General features: G+C 44.8%; 1 protein-coding gene across 1 annotated transcript in view; it reads right to left on the reverse strand.

Moving 5' to 3' along the window:
* Nucleotides 1-14,426, reverse strand: part of FAM13A (family with sequence similarity 13 member A) — a 1,072,469-nt gene that overhangs the window by 39,474 nt on the left and 1,018,569 nt on the right. The window contains exon 23 of the mRNA XM_086961617.1: nt 5,733-5,816. Coding sequence (XP_086817743.1) covers nt 5,733-5,816 — 84 coding nt within the window. The remainder of the gene's footprint in view (nt 1-5,732; nt 5,817-14,426) is intronic.

Below are 14,426 nucleotides of genomic sequence, written 5' to 3' on the forward strand. Positions count from 1 at the left end.
TAAGAGAAAGTATCTCCCAGACTGCCCCGATGGACGTACTTATTTGAAAAATAAATCATTCATTTGTTGTTCGTGGTAAAAGGAGCAGTTGCCCGTCGGCCTCTGGCCTGGCCCCTTATCATAGCAAGATCACTGAGCTGTGGTCAGCGAGTCTGCTTGGTCGCTACCCGTTTGGATTTGCTCCAGAACTGCATGATTTTTATGAGCTAGGTCAGGTCCCATAGCTTTTGGGCTTTCTCGGACAATTATGGTGATTTGGGCAGTCTAACTTCTAAATATGAAATTAGCCTTCCACATATTGTATTGCCCATCAAGGACACCAATATCTGACTTTGACAATATCCAACTGAAAAGGAGGCCTGGATACCTTCATCTCCAGGATGTTTATGTGCCTTTTCCCCCCTACTGTGCCCAATGGCCTTTAGGAGTCAGGTCCTATGCATCTGGTCCCCATCGACAGGGAGATGCATATGTGACAATAGTTGCTTCTGGCCGAGGCACCTTGGAAAGCCATCCGATCAGTATTAAACTTTGCATCCAGCCAGATGTTGAATTAGCACATATAAGATCAAGGATTGTCTGAGTCCATAAACTTTCCCCTGCATAGCTGGAGTGCCCAACTAATTGTGGAAGTACTGCGATACAAGGGGTCTACCCGTAGAAACACTTGTGCAGATGATCTGCTATTTGCATTTCTGATTATGCCACAGCCCATACTATAGTAGAGTCTGAGTACCAGCAATATTCTTATTTTGCCACCTTTCCGCAGATCTACATACTGGGGCTGGCGTTAGCGCTAAGCAATAGTTCCAGGGTAGAGTGCCACCTTTTGAGTGTGTGCAAGCCTACTACATTGCATGTTTTCACCAGCACTTCTCTAATCTTTTCCCATACTGAGAAAGGTTGGAAATTTACTCCTGACAACAGCAGAAGTAAAACGTCTTCCAGGGTTGGGGGAAAAAGTGGTCGGAGAGTAAGGCAGCTTATAAAAGCAACAGATTTTCGCATAAGCTAAAATACACCAGCATATTTGATCGTGCTAAAAAGCAGTTAACAAATAATTTCTAGGAGTACCATTTTCATGGCCTAATTCTGTAAATTCTTGTAAATTCATGAAAGCCATAAATCTGTACTAATTCAAGGACACATACCATTGGTGCAAATGTGTGACCTACTTTGCGAATTGGGCCCCTAATTAGGTCTGGAGCTAACCAAGACCTTTTTGTTTTCATTAAAATTCTATCTATCCATCCATCGACTGGCTTTCGCTCTTTAGCAAAGAGCATATCTGCACACAAAGTAGTTTTGTTCATTGTAAGGGACTACTGTGGCAATGTGTAATTTTTATGATAAAAAAATATTTTTTGTCAATGTTTATTATAGTGGTGAGGGCCGGGCAGTTCCCACATAGTTTTACAAAAATCATATCAAAACATACACGCATTGCCAAAACCAAAAGGCTGATCACTAATATCAGACCTGTTGGCTTCGTCAATGCTTGTTTATTTGCATGTTTCCCATTATCTTGCTGAAACTAATTGCACTGATTTTTCACTACGAATAGTTTTTGGAAATACTAGAATACATCAAAATATACTACTAAATGATGCTTCAAAGAAATGTTACCTACTATTTCACAGTAGTTTAGCAACACAATTTTATTCTTTCTAGTTGCATTTTTTTTAAACATTTTATTTTTGAAACAAAGGATCATCAATCTTGCTTTCAAGCTTCTGCAGATATTTGCATCTAGGGAGCATTTTGGGAGCATTGTAAGTAGCCTCATATTGTTAAACTTTGCAAACGTGTGTACGCATTTTTACACTGGAACCACTGTCAGGAGTGCAGTTCTACCTTACAACATTTTATTAGACAGCTCGCCCTTATAAGAAAGGCTTTATATTAATGAACTACAAATACAAGTTCAAACATTTGAACACAAATATTACTTTAACTGCGGACAATGCCCTTGCCTGATCCATAATGTGGTACCGTAAACTGGCAGCCAAAGGTTTTGTGATGCAGGGGTTGGGCCTAGTTGTCCCAAGGACAACATAATAATGACAACTTGTTGTCCTTGACCCTAAACAATATGTCCTGGGAGTTGGACTGTAGGAATTCCACACCCCTGCATAAACATACTCCTCAATTTCTTTGGAGCACAGATTTTCTTTCTATTGCAAATTTTAGTAGAATATCCTTTTCTTTTGTAACTAGAAAATTGTAATGTCCACAACAATATATTTTTCAATGGTCAACTGGTATTGAAAAATCTAGGCAGCAATTTATAGGTTTACATATGTTTTGCACTTCCCCTCTAATATATCCTAAATGAGAGGATGCGTGGATCTTCCTTTGGGTCCAGGAGGCCAGTCACTAAGTGAAACCAACTGCTTATGGATGTAAGACTGAGTACCTTAAGCACAGGGTCCCCCAAATCTGAATGTGCGCAGGAATGCTTCACCTATCGAATGGGGATATATCCTATTGAAGAAGAAAATGAAGCCCAAAATTCATGCAAGTGCCTCAGTTTGTAAAGTCTTAGCATGGGCAAATTGACAAAAGTTTGACCCAAGTGTTGGTCAGGCACACCAACTTTGATGACCCGAGAGTGGTATTGGGATTTTGCAGCTACAACTTTATATTGAGTTTGGTACAAATCGGCAAACAGTTCCCATTTACTACAAATGATGATTCTGATATCAAACAGAACCCATACTGCCTAGTGAGTGACAGACATGTTATATTTAAGTGATTTATGTCAATACCTATTCATAGGCATTCACTTTAAGGAACACTCCTCTACCCCTATGTATTCAGGCTTTGACCACCCCAAGCATGGTGATTGATATGCATTTGAAAAGGCTCTGCTTTTCATGATGAAGACCCTGATAATTAGTATAAGTTACTGTCAAATCACCGTTTACTGTGAATTGGTTCGAACAATCCAGATTGAGTGAGCAGTGATAAGTGATGTGACTGGTCTAAATATGGAAGCATGCAAAAACAGACTGCAAACATATATTGTGCAAAAACAACCTCCAAAAACAAGGTAGCCAAAATCTTGACCATACATAAATATCCCCTACAAAATGTTTAACCCTGCACCTAATCCCATTATGAAGCACCTGCCATAATTATATAATTATATTAGTGTTATAGTAAGAATAGTAAAGTAGCCCATAGCGAACATATATGAGGAGAGAGGCTGGATTTATAAATCAAATATAGATAAAAAAATGTGTAGGGAGATATTAATACTTCTGAGATTTTGGTGGTCTATATTTGAGGCTACAGTTTTGCAAAAGGTGTTTATGTGGTCTGTCTTATGCAGCTCACAAATAAACTGCGAAGTGACAAGGGAACCATGTAACACAAGAAATTCCTTCCTGCCTTGCCTCTTTTACAAGTCAGCTTTCTAGGATTGCACCTCATCTCCACACTGGGCTTCTCCTGGGCAGTCTCTATTCCTGCAGAGCCAGGCAGGCATGATTGAAGTCACTTCTAGAGGAAAGTGGAGACTTCAGGTGATATCCCTTTAACTCTGGGAGACTGGCTCTCATGCAAAATGTAGCCATGTTTGCACAGCAGCTCTTTCTGTACTCTGCAGAGCAGTCCCCCTCTTAGATCAAGACATACTTGAGCCTGTTAAGCCCATATTATACACATTTTCCAGACCATGGATGTGAATCTACTGCAAAAGGTTTCAGAATCGGATTGGGTTGATTCTCTACCAAATGTCAATGCCTACCAGGTTGCCATGCAGAAACAGCCTGTGTGCAAAGTGATGGGTCTCAGCAGCTAGCAATGTGTCTGTCTCCAACCACAAGTATCAAAAAAGGGGGGCTTGAACTGTGAGATATCTGCAACTGCCTGTCATTAGACTTCTTGAAGTAATCAGGGACAGACAAAGGGCATTTTTTTCCTAGAAACGTCTTCACCTTGAACAACAGAAACTTCAGTTCCACCACCCCAATCATCTACCAAATGGCAGTGCTCAGGAAGAACTAATCAGCAGTCCTTTGCTAACACATTCCTCATTGAATTTCTAAGACAATATGGTGTCCATTCTCCCTTCCTTCAGTCTCTGGGTCTCCACTCTCCAGCTATAGGAATGCAAGCAATACACTTCCACTGCCTGGAGGAAGCGGTCTTCATGTTCTATCTTGTGCCAAATTGGATTTCACCAGCTCCAGCACTATAAACTCCCACCCCACATAAGAGTCCTACTACCATACATGTACTAAACTCTCTCTACTTATACATGTACACTAGATAACAGGGAAAGGTTCTTGTTTTCACACAACAGCAGAACTGTTTTAGGAGCTGGTAGACACACCTCTCCTCAACACAGGAAAAACTTACTAGTCACACTATAGATTTAAAGAACAATGTACGCTGTCGCCACCACTTTATGTAAAGCCTACAGGAAATGAATAGCAGTCCAATGCTCACTGTGAGGACATGCTTGCTCCTCCAGGTCACAGAACAGTCTCTGGGTTTAGCATTACCAGGCACAGACCAAGGCCTCTATGCACATGCTATGTTAGTGTGACTCCTTGGCCAAAATAAAAGTTAGGGTACCAGTTTTACATTCAGTTGGGCCCTAAGAACACAGGTACATGCTGCTTACCATGGAGGAGACATTCCTGCCCCAACAAACCTGGCACTGTAAAACCATACAAAACGAAAACATTCCAAGCTCAAAACTGCATTTTTGTTATTACTTCAACCAGAGCAAAGACAGATTTAAAGGTGATTTTATTATATGTACCTTTGTCATGTTGTATATCATCATTTTGTACCAATTTTATACCGAAACAGGTGCCTTAGAATTAATAAAACAATTTGAGTCAAAGCTATTATCTATATTAAGGGGGCCTTACCTAGAAAGTTGTATTTGGAGCTTGCTATTTAAGGAGTATTTACCTAGAACGGAGACTTTTGGAAGTGGAAGCCAATTGTTGCCCTCTACTACAACACTTGCTAAGTAACACCGTACTGGTGAGAATGATCAGAGAATACCAGTGAAGGTGTACCCTACAGAGTAAGGTGTCTGCTACAGCTTTATTTTAAAAGTAGATCCTGGAAAGCTAAAAGGTAAAAAGCTGCTATGTGGCTCTGTGACTAAACATGTAGAGACACGACTTGGATGAGACAATTATTTTTATATATAACAATTTTTCAATTACACTGCAATAAATCTTAATCAACAATTCACAATTTCCCAAAAGGTGTCCTTTGCAATGATTGCAATATTCACCACTGTTCATCTGGCCATGTTTCAGTGCCCCCGAACAAAATGGAAAATGTAATGCAATAGGCACATAGAACAATGCACAAGCTTAGTGTAAAATACAAATGAAAATGAAGCATTCACCATGGCTTACATTCATGGGAAGCAGCAAAGCTTCATGTTAATTCTGCAGATATCACAAACTTTGCAGATATGAAAATGCAAGAAATACCCAAGAAAAAAGCAAGAAGTGCGCACACTTATGCGTAGTGAGATGCTAAAGAGCACAAAGCAAAGGCAGTATTTTATGCTAATCTGCGACGAGAGGATTTAGGAGGAGGGTATAGTTCATAATAGCTTTGCTCAAAAGCAACTACTGATTTTCAGGTGCCACTGCAAATAATCAACAAACTAAGAAGAGGAATGTGCTCTATTTCATTGGCTGGCGAAGGATTGAGACGGATTCAGCAGAAAGTTAGTAGCAGGAGGTGTTCACCTTTATATCCTTGTAGAAGGAAGCTGTTTCGCCCTCGATAATTGGCTGCAGCAAAGGGCTTCTCCGCTTGCTGGTAGGGGATCCCTGTGACAGGTGTTAACAAGTATTGTTACATTGATGCTTCCCTTTTCCTCACTCCACCTGTGCTCATCGCAGTGACCATCATAGCCTGGAGTTTTCTTGCAGGGAATACAAATCTGATAGCTCCCAGGCAAACATTACTATTGTTCTACTCATATAGACCTGGTTGCTGATGCCAGGTGCTAATGCACAACACAAACGTAAATAGAATTTGCTTTAACCATGCTTTGTAGTAGCTGACAATACACAGCATGCTCATACCAGGACGGACTTCTCCCTTCTCCATCCCTAGAAGATAATACTTGCGTTCAGCATTGAATAAATTATGGATTTGTATAATAATAATAATAATAAAAGACATTATGATGCCAAGTAAACCACCGGTACCAAAGCCAAACTTTCAAAATTTGCTTAATATGTGTTGACATGCTCTTAACTAGCCAAACCGACCCGATTAAAAGCTGTCTATGTATATGGTAAAGGCCACAACCTAAACTGCAAGAGACTTCTACTACAAGACCTTCAAAGGAAGTTACTTTATGTCAATACTTGAGCTCATTTATCGCTGAGAAATGGCTACCGAGTTCCTCATTACAGATGGCCTGTAAAAATACCCATTATTTCCTCCCTTGCATTTACAGTTACCACGGCCCCTGTAAGTGGGGGGGGGGGGATAACCGAGATAATGCAACTTTGGGAAACAGCTTATAGAAATCTAATTTACTGTGTGATTTCTGCATGGTTTCCCCTGGTATTTCACCCAGACACTTCACTGGCTGGCAGCAGGTGAAAACTCCAGGTGGAATACCAATGAAGGAGTAGTTTCTGTCCTGTAACTCCAGTTCTGTAGTAGGGTTATCTCGGTTATAGTCATAATTTAGTGAATAGTCCCGCTCATGAGCGTGGACCCCGGAGCAATCAAAAATAATCTCTTAAATTGTCAAAAAATGCAGACCTGCACAGACACTTAAGAGAGAATTTAAAGACTGATAATGCAGCCTATATCCACAGGCTACACTGTCCAGTACTTCAACTAGAAATTCCACCAAAAAAAACACAAACATCACAGCCTGTCCAGTTTTTCCTCACAGAGAAAACTTCCCTTTTCTCACAAAAGCCTCTAGAATGATAGAGATGAAGGGGTGGACAGACAAGCCCCATAGGCTGCCATTATGTGGCTCAGACAGGGATACTGTGCCTTTAAGAAAACTTTCCAGAACTCTCTCAGTATCCCAGAATGCACAGCAGGTCCCTTTTACTTTCAGTTCTTTTTGAAGGCGTAACACGCCAGACCTGTAGCATTCCTTAAATGAGTATCTTTCTCCACCGGGGAGGAGGGCGGGCGCTTAGGACTATAACAGAGATACCCCAACTACAGAACTGGAGTTACAGGACAGAAACTAATCCTTCGGTAGCAGGGGATCTTTGTGTATAGTCATAATCTAGTGACTAGAATGGCAAGCCCATCCCGCACCAAAGCGGCGGTGGAGAATAAGAGAAATAACACCACTACTGTGCGAAGACTGCCCAACCAGAGCATCTGCCCTGGCATCAGTGTCCAAACAGTAATGATGGGCAAAGGTATGGACCGACTTCCAAATGGCCGCCTTGCGGATTTCTGCAATGGGAACATTACGTAGCAAAGCAGTCGTGGCAGCTTTGCCCCTGATGGAATGAGCCTTAGGTTTACCCCCTAAGGTCTTATTAGCTTTCTGGTAACACAATTGTATACAGGACACAATCCACCTCGAAATGGACGGTTTAGAGGTAGCCAGACCGGTCCTGACTGATCCAGAATTGATAAACAATTGGTCTGACCTACGAATATCTTTGGTTTTATCCAGATAAAATTTCAACACCCTCCTAACATCCAGGGAATGTAGAGACCTTTCCGCTGGTGATGAAGGATTCTGAAAAAACGTAGGTAAAGTTATGGTCTGGTTAACATGGAAATCAGAGATAAACTTTGGAAGAAATTTAGGGTGAGTACGCATAACAACCTTAGCAGCATGAAATACAGTATAAGGTTCTTGGCAACACAACTCCTGAATTTCACTCACCCTGCGTGCCGATGTAATGGCCACGAGGAACGCCGCCTTCCAGGACAGGTGCTGCAACGAAGCCTTATGAATCGGTTCAAAAGACTCCTTCATCAATCTGGACAGCACCATATTCAATTCCCATGAAGGCGAAGGAAGCCGTACAGGAGGGAACACTTTCTTCAAGCCTTCCAAAAAATCCTTGATCACAGGGATCTGGAAGAAGGAGGTCTGTGAAGGGCATTTCCTGTAGGCAGTCAACGCAGCAAGATGAACCTTAATGGAATGAAAATTAAGGCCAGACTGCGCCAAATTTTAACAGATATGGGAGGATGACATCTTCCTTACATGTCATTGGATCATAGTTCTTGGACTTGCACCAGATGCAGAATCTCTTCCACTTGTAAGCATAAGAAGTCCTAGTGGAAGGACGCTTAGCCTCATTCAGTATGTCCATATAATCTTCAGGAAGATTCAAATGGCCATATTGCACTATCTCAGGAGCCATGCCGCCAAACTCAAAGACAAGAGGAGTTCGGGGGGCACCATCTGCCCCCCGAACTCCGCGAGAAGGTCCGTCCGGCACGACAGCCGTATGTGAGGAAGGAGAGACCGGTGAAGCAGGTCCGTGAACCACCACTGCCTGGGCCATTCCGGGGCAATCAGGATCATCCGTGCCCTGGACTGGGACAGCTTGATGAGCACCGCCGGAATCAGGGGAATGGGTGGAAAATCGTACAGAAAGCTGTTCGACCAGTTGATCCATTGCGCATTCCCCAGCGTCCACTGCTGATAGTACCTGGATGCCAAGTCTCAGCACTTGCTGTTTTCGACTGTGGCGAACAGATCTACGTCTGGAGTCCCCCACCTTGCGAAGACTTCTCCTAGTACTTCGTCGTTTATGACCCATTCGTGGTTTTCCTGAATCAGTCTGCTTAGTGCGTCCGCCTAAACATTCTGCACACCTGGCAGATGGGTAGCCGTTATAGTCAGTCCTCTGGCTAGCAGTCAGTCCCGGATCGCCTGCGCCTCCTGCGACAGGGTGTGCAATCTCGAACCCCCCTGCTTGTTGAGGTAATACATCGTGGTCGTATTGTCCATCTGTACAAGCAGAGAGTTGGTCTGGAAGGACGGAAGAAAGGCCTTCAGTGCCAAGTGAATAGCTCTGAGTTCCAGGAAATTGATATGATACGTGAACTCCGTCGGGGACCACGTTCCTTGTATCTGTAAGACTCCGGAATGCGCCCCCCAGCCGCGGAGAGAAGCATCCGTGACGATAGTCTGAGTGGGAATGTCCTTGTGGAAGGGAACCCCCTTGAGGAGATTCTCCGCTGAACACCACCATTTCAGAGACTGTAGAGCATGCAGAGACAGTCGTATCTTGTTGTCCCAGTTGCCTCTCCTCTAGTCCCACTGATCCTCCAGACACTCCTGCAGCGGTCTCATGTGAAGCCCTGCGTGTGGCGTGAGGAAGATACAGGAGGCCATCGACCCCAGTAGAGAAGCGAATATGCTACTTACCAGTATGCATCTGTTCTTGGCATGTAGGGCTGCTGACATTCATATCTGTGCATAGATCGCCGCCTAGTGTTGGGTCCGGATGATTGCACATTGTTGTCCTGGAAGAGTCTTCGAAGTATCACGAGATAGGTGGCTCCTCCTCTGGACTACAGTGCGCATGGGCATCCCCTCCATCCTCAGATTGTTTTTCGCCATTGTGGCAGAGATGGAGCGTAATACAGTGAGTGATGTCCATGCTATATAGTAATTCTGAATGCTACAGCTGCTACAGGCGCCGGGCGATATGAATGTCAGCAGCCCTACATGCCAAGAACAGATGCATACTGGTAAGTAGCATATTCGGTTCGAGGCATGTGGGCTGCTGAATTCATATCTGTGCATAGATTACATAGCAGTCCCTCCTGTTAGCGGCGGGTGGCCTTGCCAGCTGCAGCAGTCTGAAAAAGAGTTTTGAGAACAGCCTGTCCTACAGCTGCCTGCTGTTTTGAATGTACATCTACGCAGTAGTGTTTCGTAAATGTATATGTGGTGGACCATGTGGCTGCCTTACATATCTCTTCTAAAGGGATATTTCCCAGGAAAGCCATGGACGCTCCTAACTTACGTGTGGAGTGTGCTCTTGGAGGAATGGTTAGTGTGCGTTGAGCCTTAGCATAGCAAATATGTATACACTTAACGATCCACCTGGCTATCCCTGCTTTGGAAATGGGGTTGCCTTTGTGCTGTGGAGAAAAGGCAACAAAAGCGGTTTTGTTTTCCTGAAATCCTTTGTTCTGTCTATATAGTACATAAGAGCTCTCTTGACATCTAATGTGTGTAAGGATCTCTCTGCGACATTTTCAGGATTAGGAAAGAAAACTGGCAGTTCTATGGTTTGGTTCATGTGGAACTGCGAAATCACCTTAGGCATGAATGTAGGGTTGGTGAGTAGTACAACTCTATTTGCGTGGACCTGTATGAATGGCTCTTGAATGGTTAGTGCCTGGGGTTCACTAACTCTTCTCAGTTAGGTAATGGCTACTAGGAAAGCAACTTTCCAGGTCAGAAATTGAATCTCACAAGAGTGCAGAGGTTCAAAAGGTGGTCCCATCAGTCTGGTGAGGACCACATTCAGGTTCCAGACTGGTGAAGGTGGGTGTCTGGGAGGGATCACTCTTTTGAGTCCCTCCAGAAAAGCTTTAATGGCAGGCACTCTGAATAGTGAGAGGTGCTGCCTGTTCTGAAGGTAAGCTGCTATTGCGGATAAATGTATACGAATGGAACTGTACGCCAGATTACATCTGTATAAGTGCAACAAATAACAGATAATGTTTTGAATAGATGCATCCAGTAGGTTAATGTCATTGTTGTTACAATATATGACAAACCTTTTCCATTTAGCCGCATAGCATGCTCTGGTTGTGGGCCGTCTTGCCTCCTTGATGATATTCATACATTCTGGCGGCAAGTTGAGGTAGCCAAATTCTAAGACTTCAGGAGCCAGATCGCCAGGTTGAGCTGTTGCGGATCTGGATGCTGAATGTCGCCATGGCTCTGGGTCAAAAGCCTGGGTGTGAGGTGCAGCCTTTGATGCGGTACCACGGAGAGTTCTAGAAACGTGGTGTACCATGGTTGGCGTGCCCACATTGGAGCAACCAGGTTGAGTGTCATCGAGTGTTGCCTCCGTTTGCGTGCCACTAGCGGTATTAGAGGTGCTGGGGGAAAAGCGTACGCAAATTTGCCTGACCAGTTCATCCATATCGCATTGGCCTGTGACTGCGGATGTGGGAACCTGGCGGCGAAGCTTTGGCATTTTGCGTTTTCCCTTGTGGCGAATAGGTCTACCTGTGGATGACCCCACTGTTGGAAGTACGGTTGGAGTACTGATGGGTGTATCTCCCACTCGTGCATCTGGTGGCTGTGCCTGCTGAGCAGATCTGCCATCTGGTTGTCTTTGCCCGGGAGGTGTTCCGCCATGAGGAAGATGTTCCTCTGAATGGGACATTTCCACATGCTCTGAGCCAGATGAGACAACTGAGGAGAGTGTGTACCTCCCTGCTTTTGTATGTAGTACATGGCAGTCATGTTGTCCGTCCGGATCAACACGACCTTGTTGCACAAATGTACTTTGAAAGCTTTCATTGCCATGAAGATTGCCATTAATTCTAGAAGGTTGATGTGCATCTTCTTTTGCTGTGCTGTCCATAGTCCCTGCACTATATAGTGGAGTACATGAGCTCCCCATCCCTGGAGAGATGCGTCCATCGTCTGTATAATCTGTGGCACAGGCTCCTGGAACGGTCGGCCCTTGCAAAGGTTTTGTGGGTTCCACCAATGCAGAGAGTTGTATGCCCGACCGCTCACCAACACTAGGTCTTTTAACTGTCCTTGAGCCGGATTCCTCTGATGTGCCAAGCACTCCTGAAGCGGGCGCATATGCAGTCTCGCGTGCGGGACTATGAAGATGCAGGAGGCCATCATGCCTATCAACTGCATGAACACTCTTGCCGGAAGCGAGTGTTGGGGTCTGAATTTTTGTATCAGCAATTGCATGCTGTGTATCCTCACTGAATTTGGCTGAGCTTTGGCTGCCAGAGTGTTTATTGTCGCGCCCAGGTACTGTCGTACGTGGGCGGGCTGAAGATGTGACTTTGGATAATTCCGCGAGAATCCCAGATTGTGAAGGAGTTGAATGATGCGGGACATGTGGCTGGCACACTGCTGGGGCGTCTTTGCTTGAATAAGTTAATCGTCCAGATAAGGGTAGATATGTATGTGCTGTCTCCTTAGGTGTGCTGCCACTGTTGCCAGGCCCTTTGTGAACACCCTGGGTGCCGTCGTTACTCCGAAAGGGAGGACTTTGAACTGATAATGTTGATTTTGAATAGTGAACCTGAGATACTGTCTGTGTGATGGGTGTATGGGTATATGGAAATACGCATCTTTTAGATCTAGTGTTGCGAGGAAGTCTCCCTGACTGAGTAACGGTAGAACCTGCTGTAAAGTGAGCATATGAAAATGCTCCAACAGAATGTAGCTGTTTAGAGGCCTGAGGTCCAGTATGGGTCTGAGAGACCCGTCCTTTTTGGGTATTAAGAAATACAGAGAGTACACCCCTGAGCCTTGGTCTTCTACAGGCACGAGCTCTATGGCCCCTTTTTGCAGCATGCTGACGACCTCCTGCTGCAATAAGTGTAAGTGCTCTGCGGACATAGGACGGTGTCTTGGTGGTATGTTGGGTGGAGTGGATATCAACTCTAGACAGTACCCGTACTGGACAATGTCTCTTACCCAATTCTGGAAAAGGTGATGGACAGAGTTTCTGAATGATGCAGAATACTCCTACCCAGTCAAGAGATCAGGGCTTGATCCATCACCGTTTTTTAGCTCACTGCACCATCCCAGATCAGAACCTGGCTACATGCAAATTAGTCTGTTCCTGCCCCAGTGCATGATGGGAACAGGGCAGACCAAACTACCAAGCCAATTCTTCTCCAGAAAGGAGACAAGCTACCGGGGACCGGTTTCTGGCATTTCAGCCGTCATCGGCCCGGCTTGCTTGAATCCTGATGGTGCAATGAGCTAGGGACTCACGTCTGAGTATACCCTCTCACACTTAGTGTGGATAAAATCAATTCTGGAAAAGGTGATGGACAGAGTTTCTGAATGATGCAGAATACTCCTACCCAGTCAAGAGATCAGGGCTTGATCCATCACCGTTTTTTAGCTCACTGCACCATCCCAGATCAGAACCTGGCTACATGCAAATTAGTCTGTTCCTGCCCCAGTGCATGATGGGAACAGGGCAGACCAAACTACCAAGCCAATTCTTCTCCAGAAAGGAGACAAGCTACCGGGGACCGGTTTCTGGCATTTCAGCCGTCATCGGCCCGGCTTGCTTGAATCCTGATGGTGCAATGAGCTAGGGACTCACGTCTGAGTATACCCTCTCACACTTAGTGTGGATAAAATCAATTCTGGAAAAGGTGATGGACAGAGTTTCTGAATGATGCAGAATACTCCTACCCAGTCAAGAGATCAGGGCTTGATCCATCACCGTTTTTTAGCTCACTGCACCATCCCAGATCAGAACCTGGCTACATGCAAATTAGTCTGTTCCTGCCCCAGTGCATGATGGGAACAGGGCAGACCAAACTACCAAGCCAATTCTTCTCCAGAAAGGAGACAAGCTACCGGGGACCGGTTTCTGGCATTTCAGCCGTCATCGGCCCGGCTTGCTTGAATCCTGATGGTGCAATGAGCTAGGGACTCACGTCTGAGTATACCCTCTCACACTTAGTGTGGATAAAATCAATTCTGGAAAAGGTGATGGACAGAGTTTCTGAATGATGCAGAATACTCCTACCCAGTCGAGAGATCAGGGCTTGATCCATCACCGTTTTTTAGCTCACTGCACCATCCCAGATCAGAACCTGGCTACATGCAAATTAGTCTGTTCCTGCCCCAGTGCATGATGGGAACAGGGCAGACCAAACTACCAAGCCAATTCTTCTCCAGAAAGGAGACAAGCTACCGGGGACCGGTTTCTGGCATTTCAGCCGTCATCGGCCCGGCTTGCTTGAATCCTGATGGTGCAATGAGCTAGGGACTCACGTCTGAGTATACCCTCTCACACTTAGTGTGGATAAAATCAATTCTGGAAAAGGTGATGGACAGAGTTTCTGAATGATGCAGAATACTCCTACCCAGTCAAGAGATCAGGGCTTGATCCATCACCGTTTTTTAGCTCACTGCACCATCCCAGATCAGAACCTGGCTACATGCAAATTAGTCTGTTCCTGCCCCAGTGCATGATGGGAACAGGGCAGACCAAACTACCAAGCCAATTCTTCTCCAGAAAGGAGACAAGCTACCGGGGACCGGTTTCTGGCATTTCAGCCGTCATCGGCCCGGCTTGCTTGAATCCTGATGGTGCAATGAGCTAGGGACTCACGTCTGAGTATACCCTCTCACACTTAGTGTGGATAAAATCAATTCTGGAAAAGGTGATGGACAGAGTTTCTGAAGGATGCAGAATACTCCTACCCAGTCAAGAGATCAGGGCTTGATCCAT

The sequence above is a fragment of the Lissotriton vulgaris genome, chromosome 3_1 (assembly GCF_964263255.1).
Source record: "Lissotriton vulgaris chromosome 3_1, aLisVul1.2, whole genome shotgun sequence".
NCBI classification, from domain to species: domain Eukaryota; kingdom Metazoa; phylum Chordata; class Amphibia; order Caudata; family Salamandridae; genus Lissotriton; species Lissotriton vulgaris.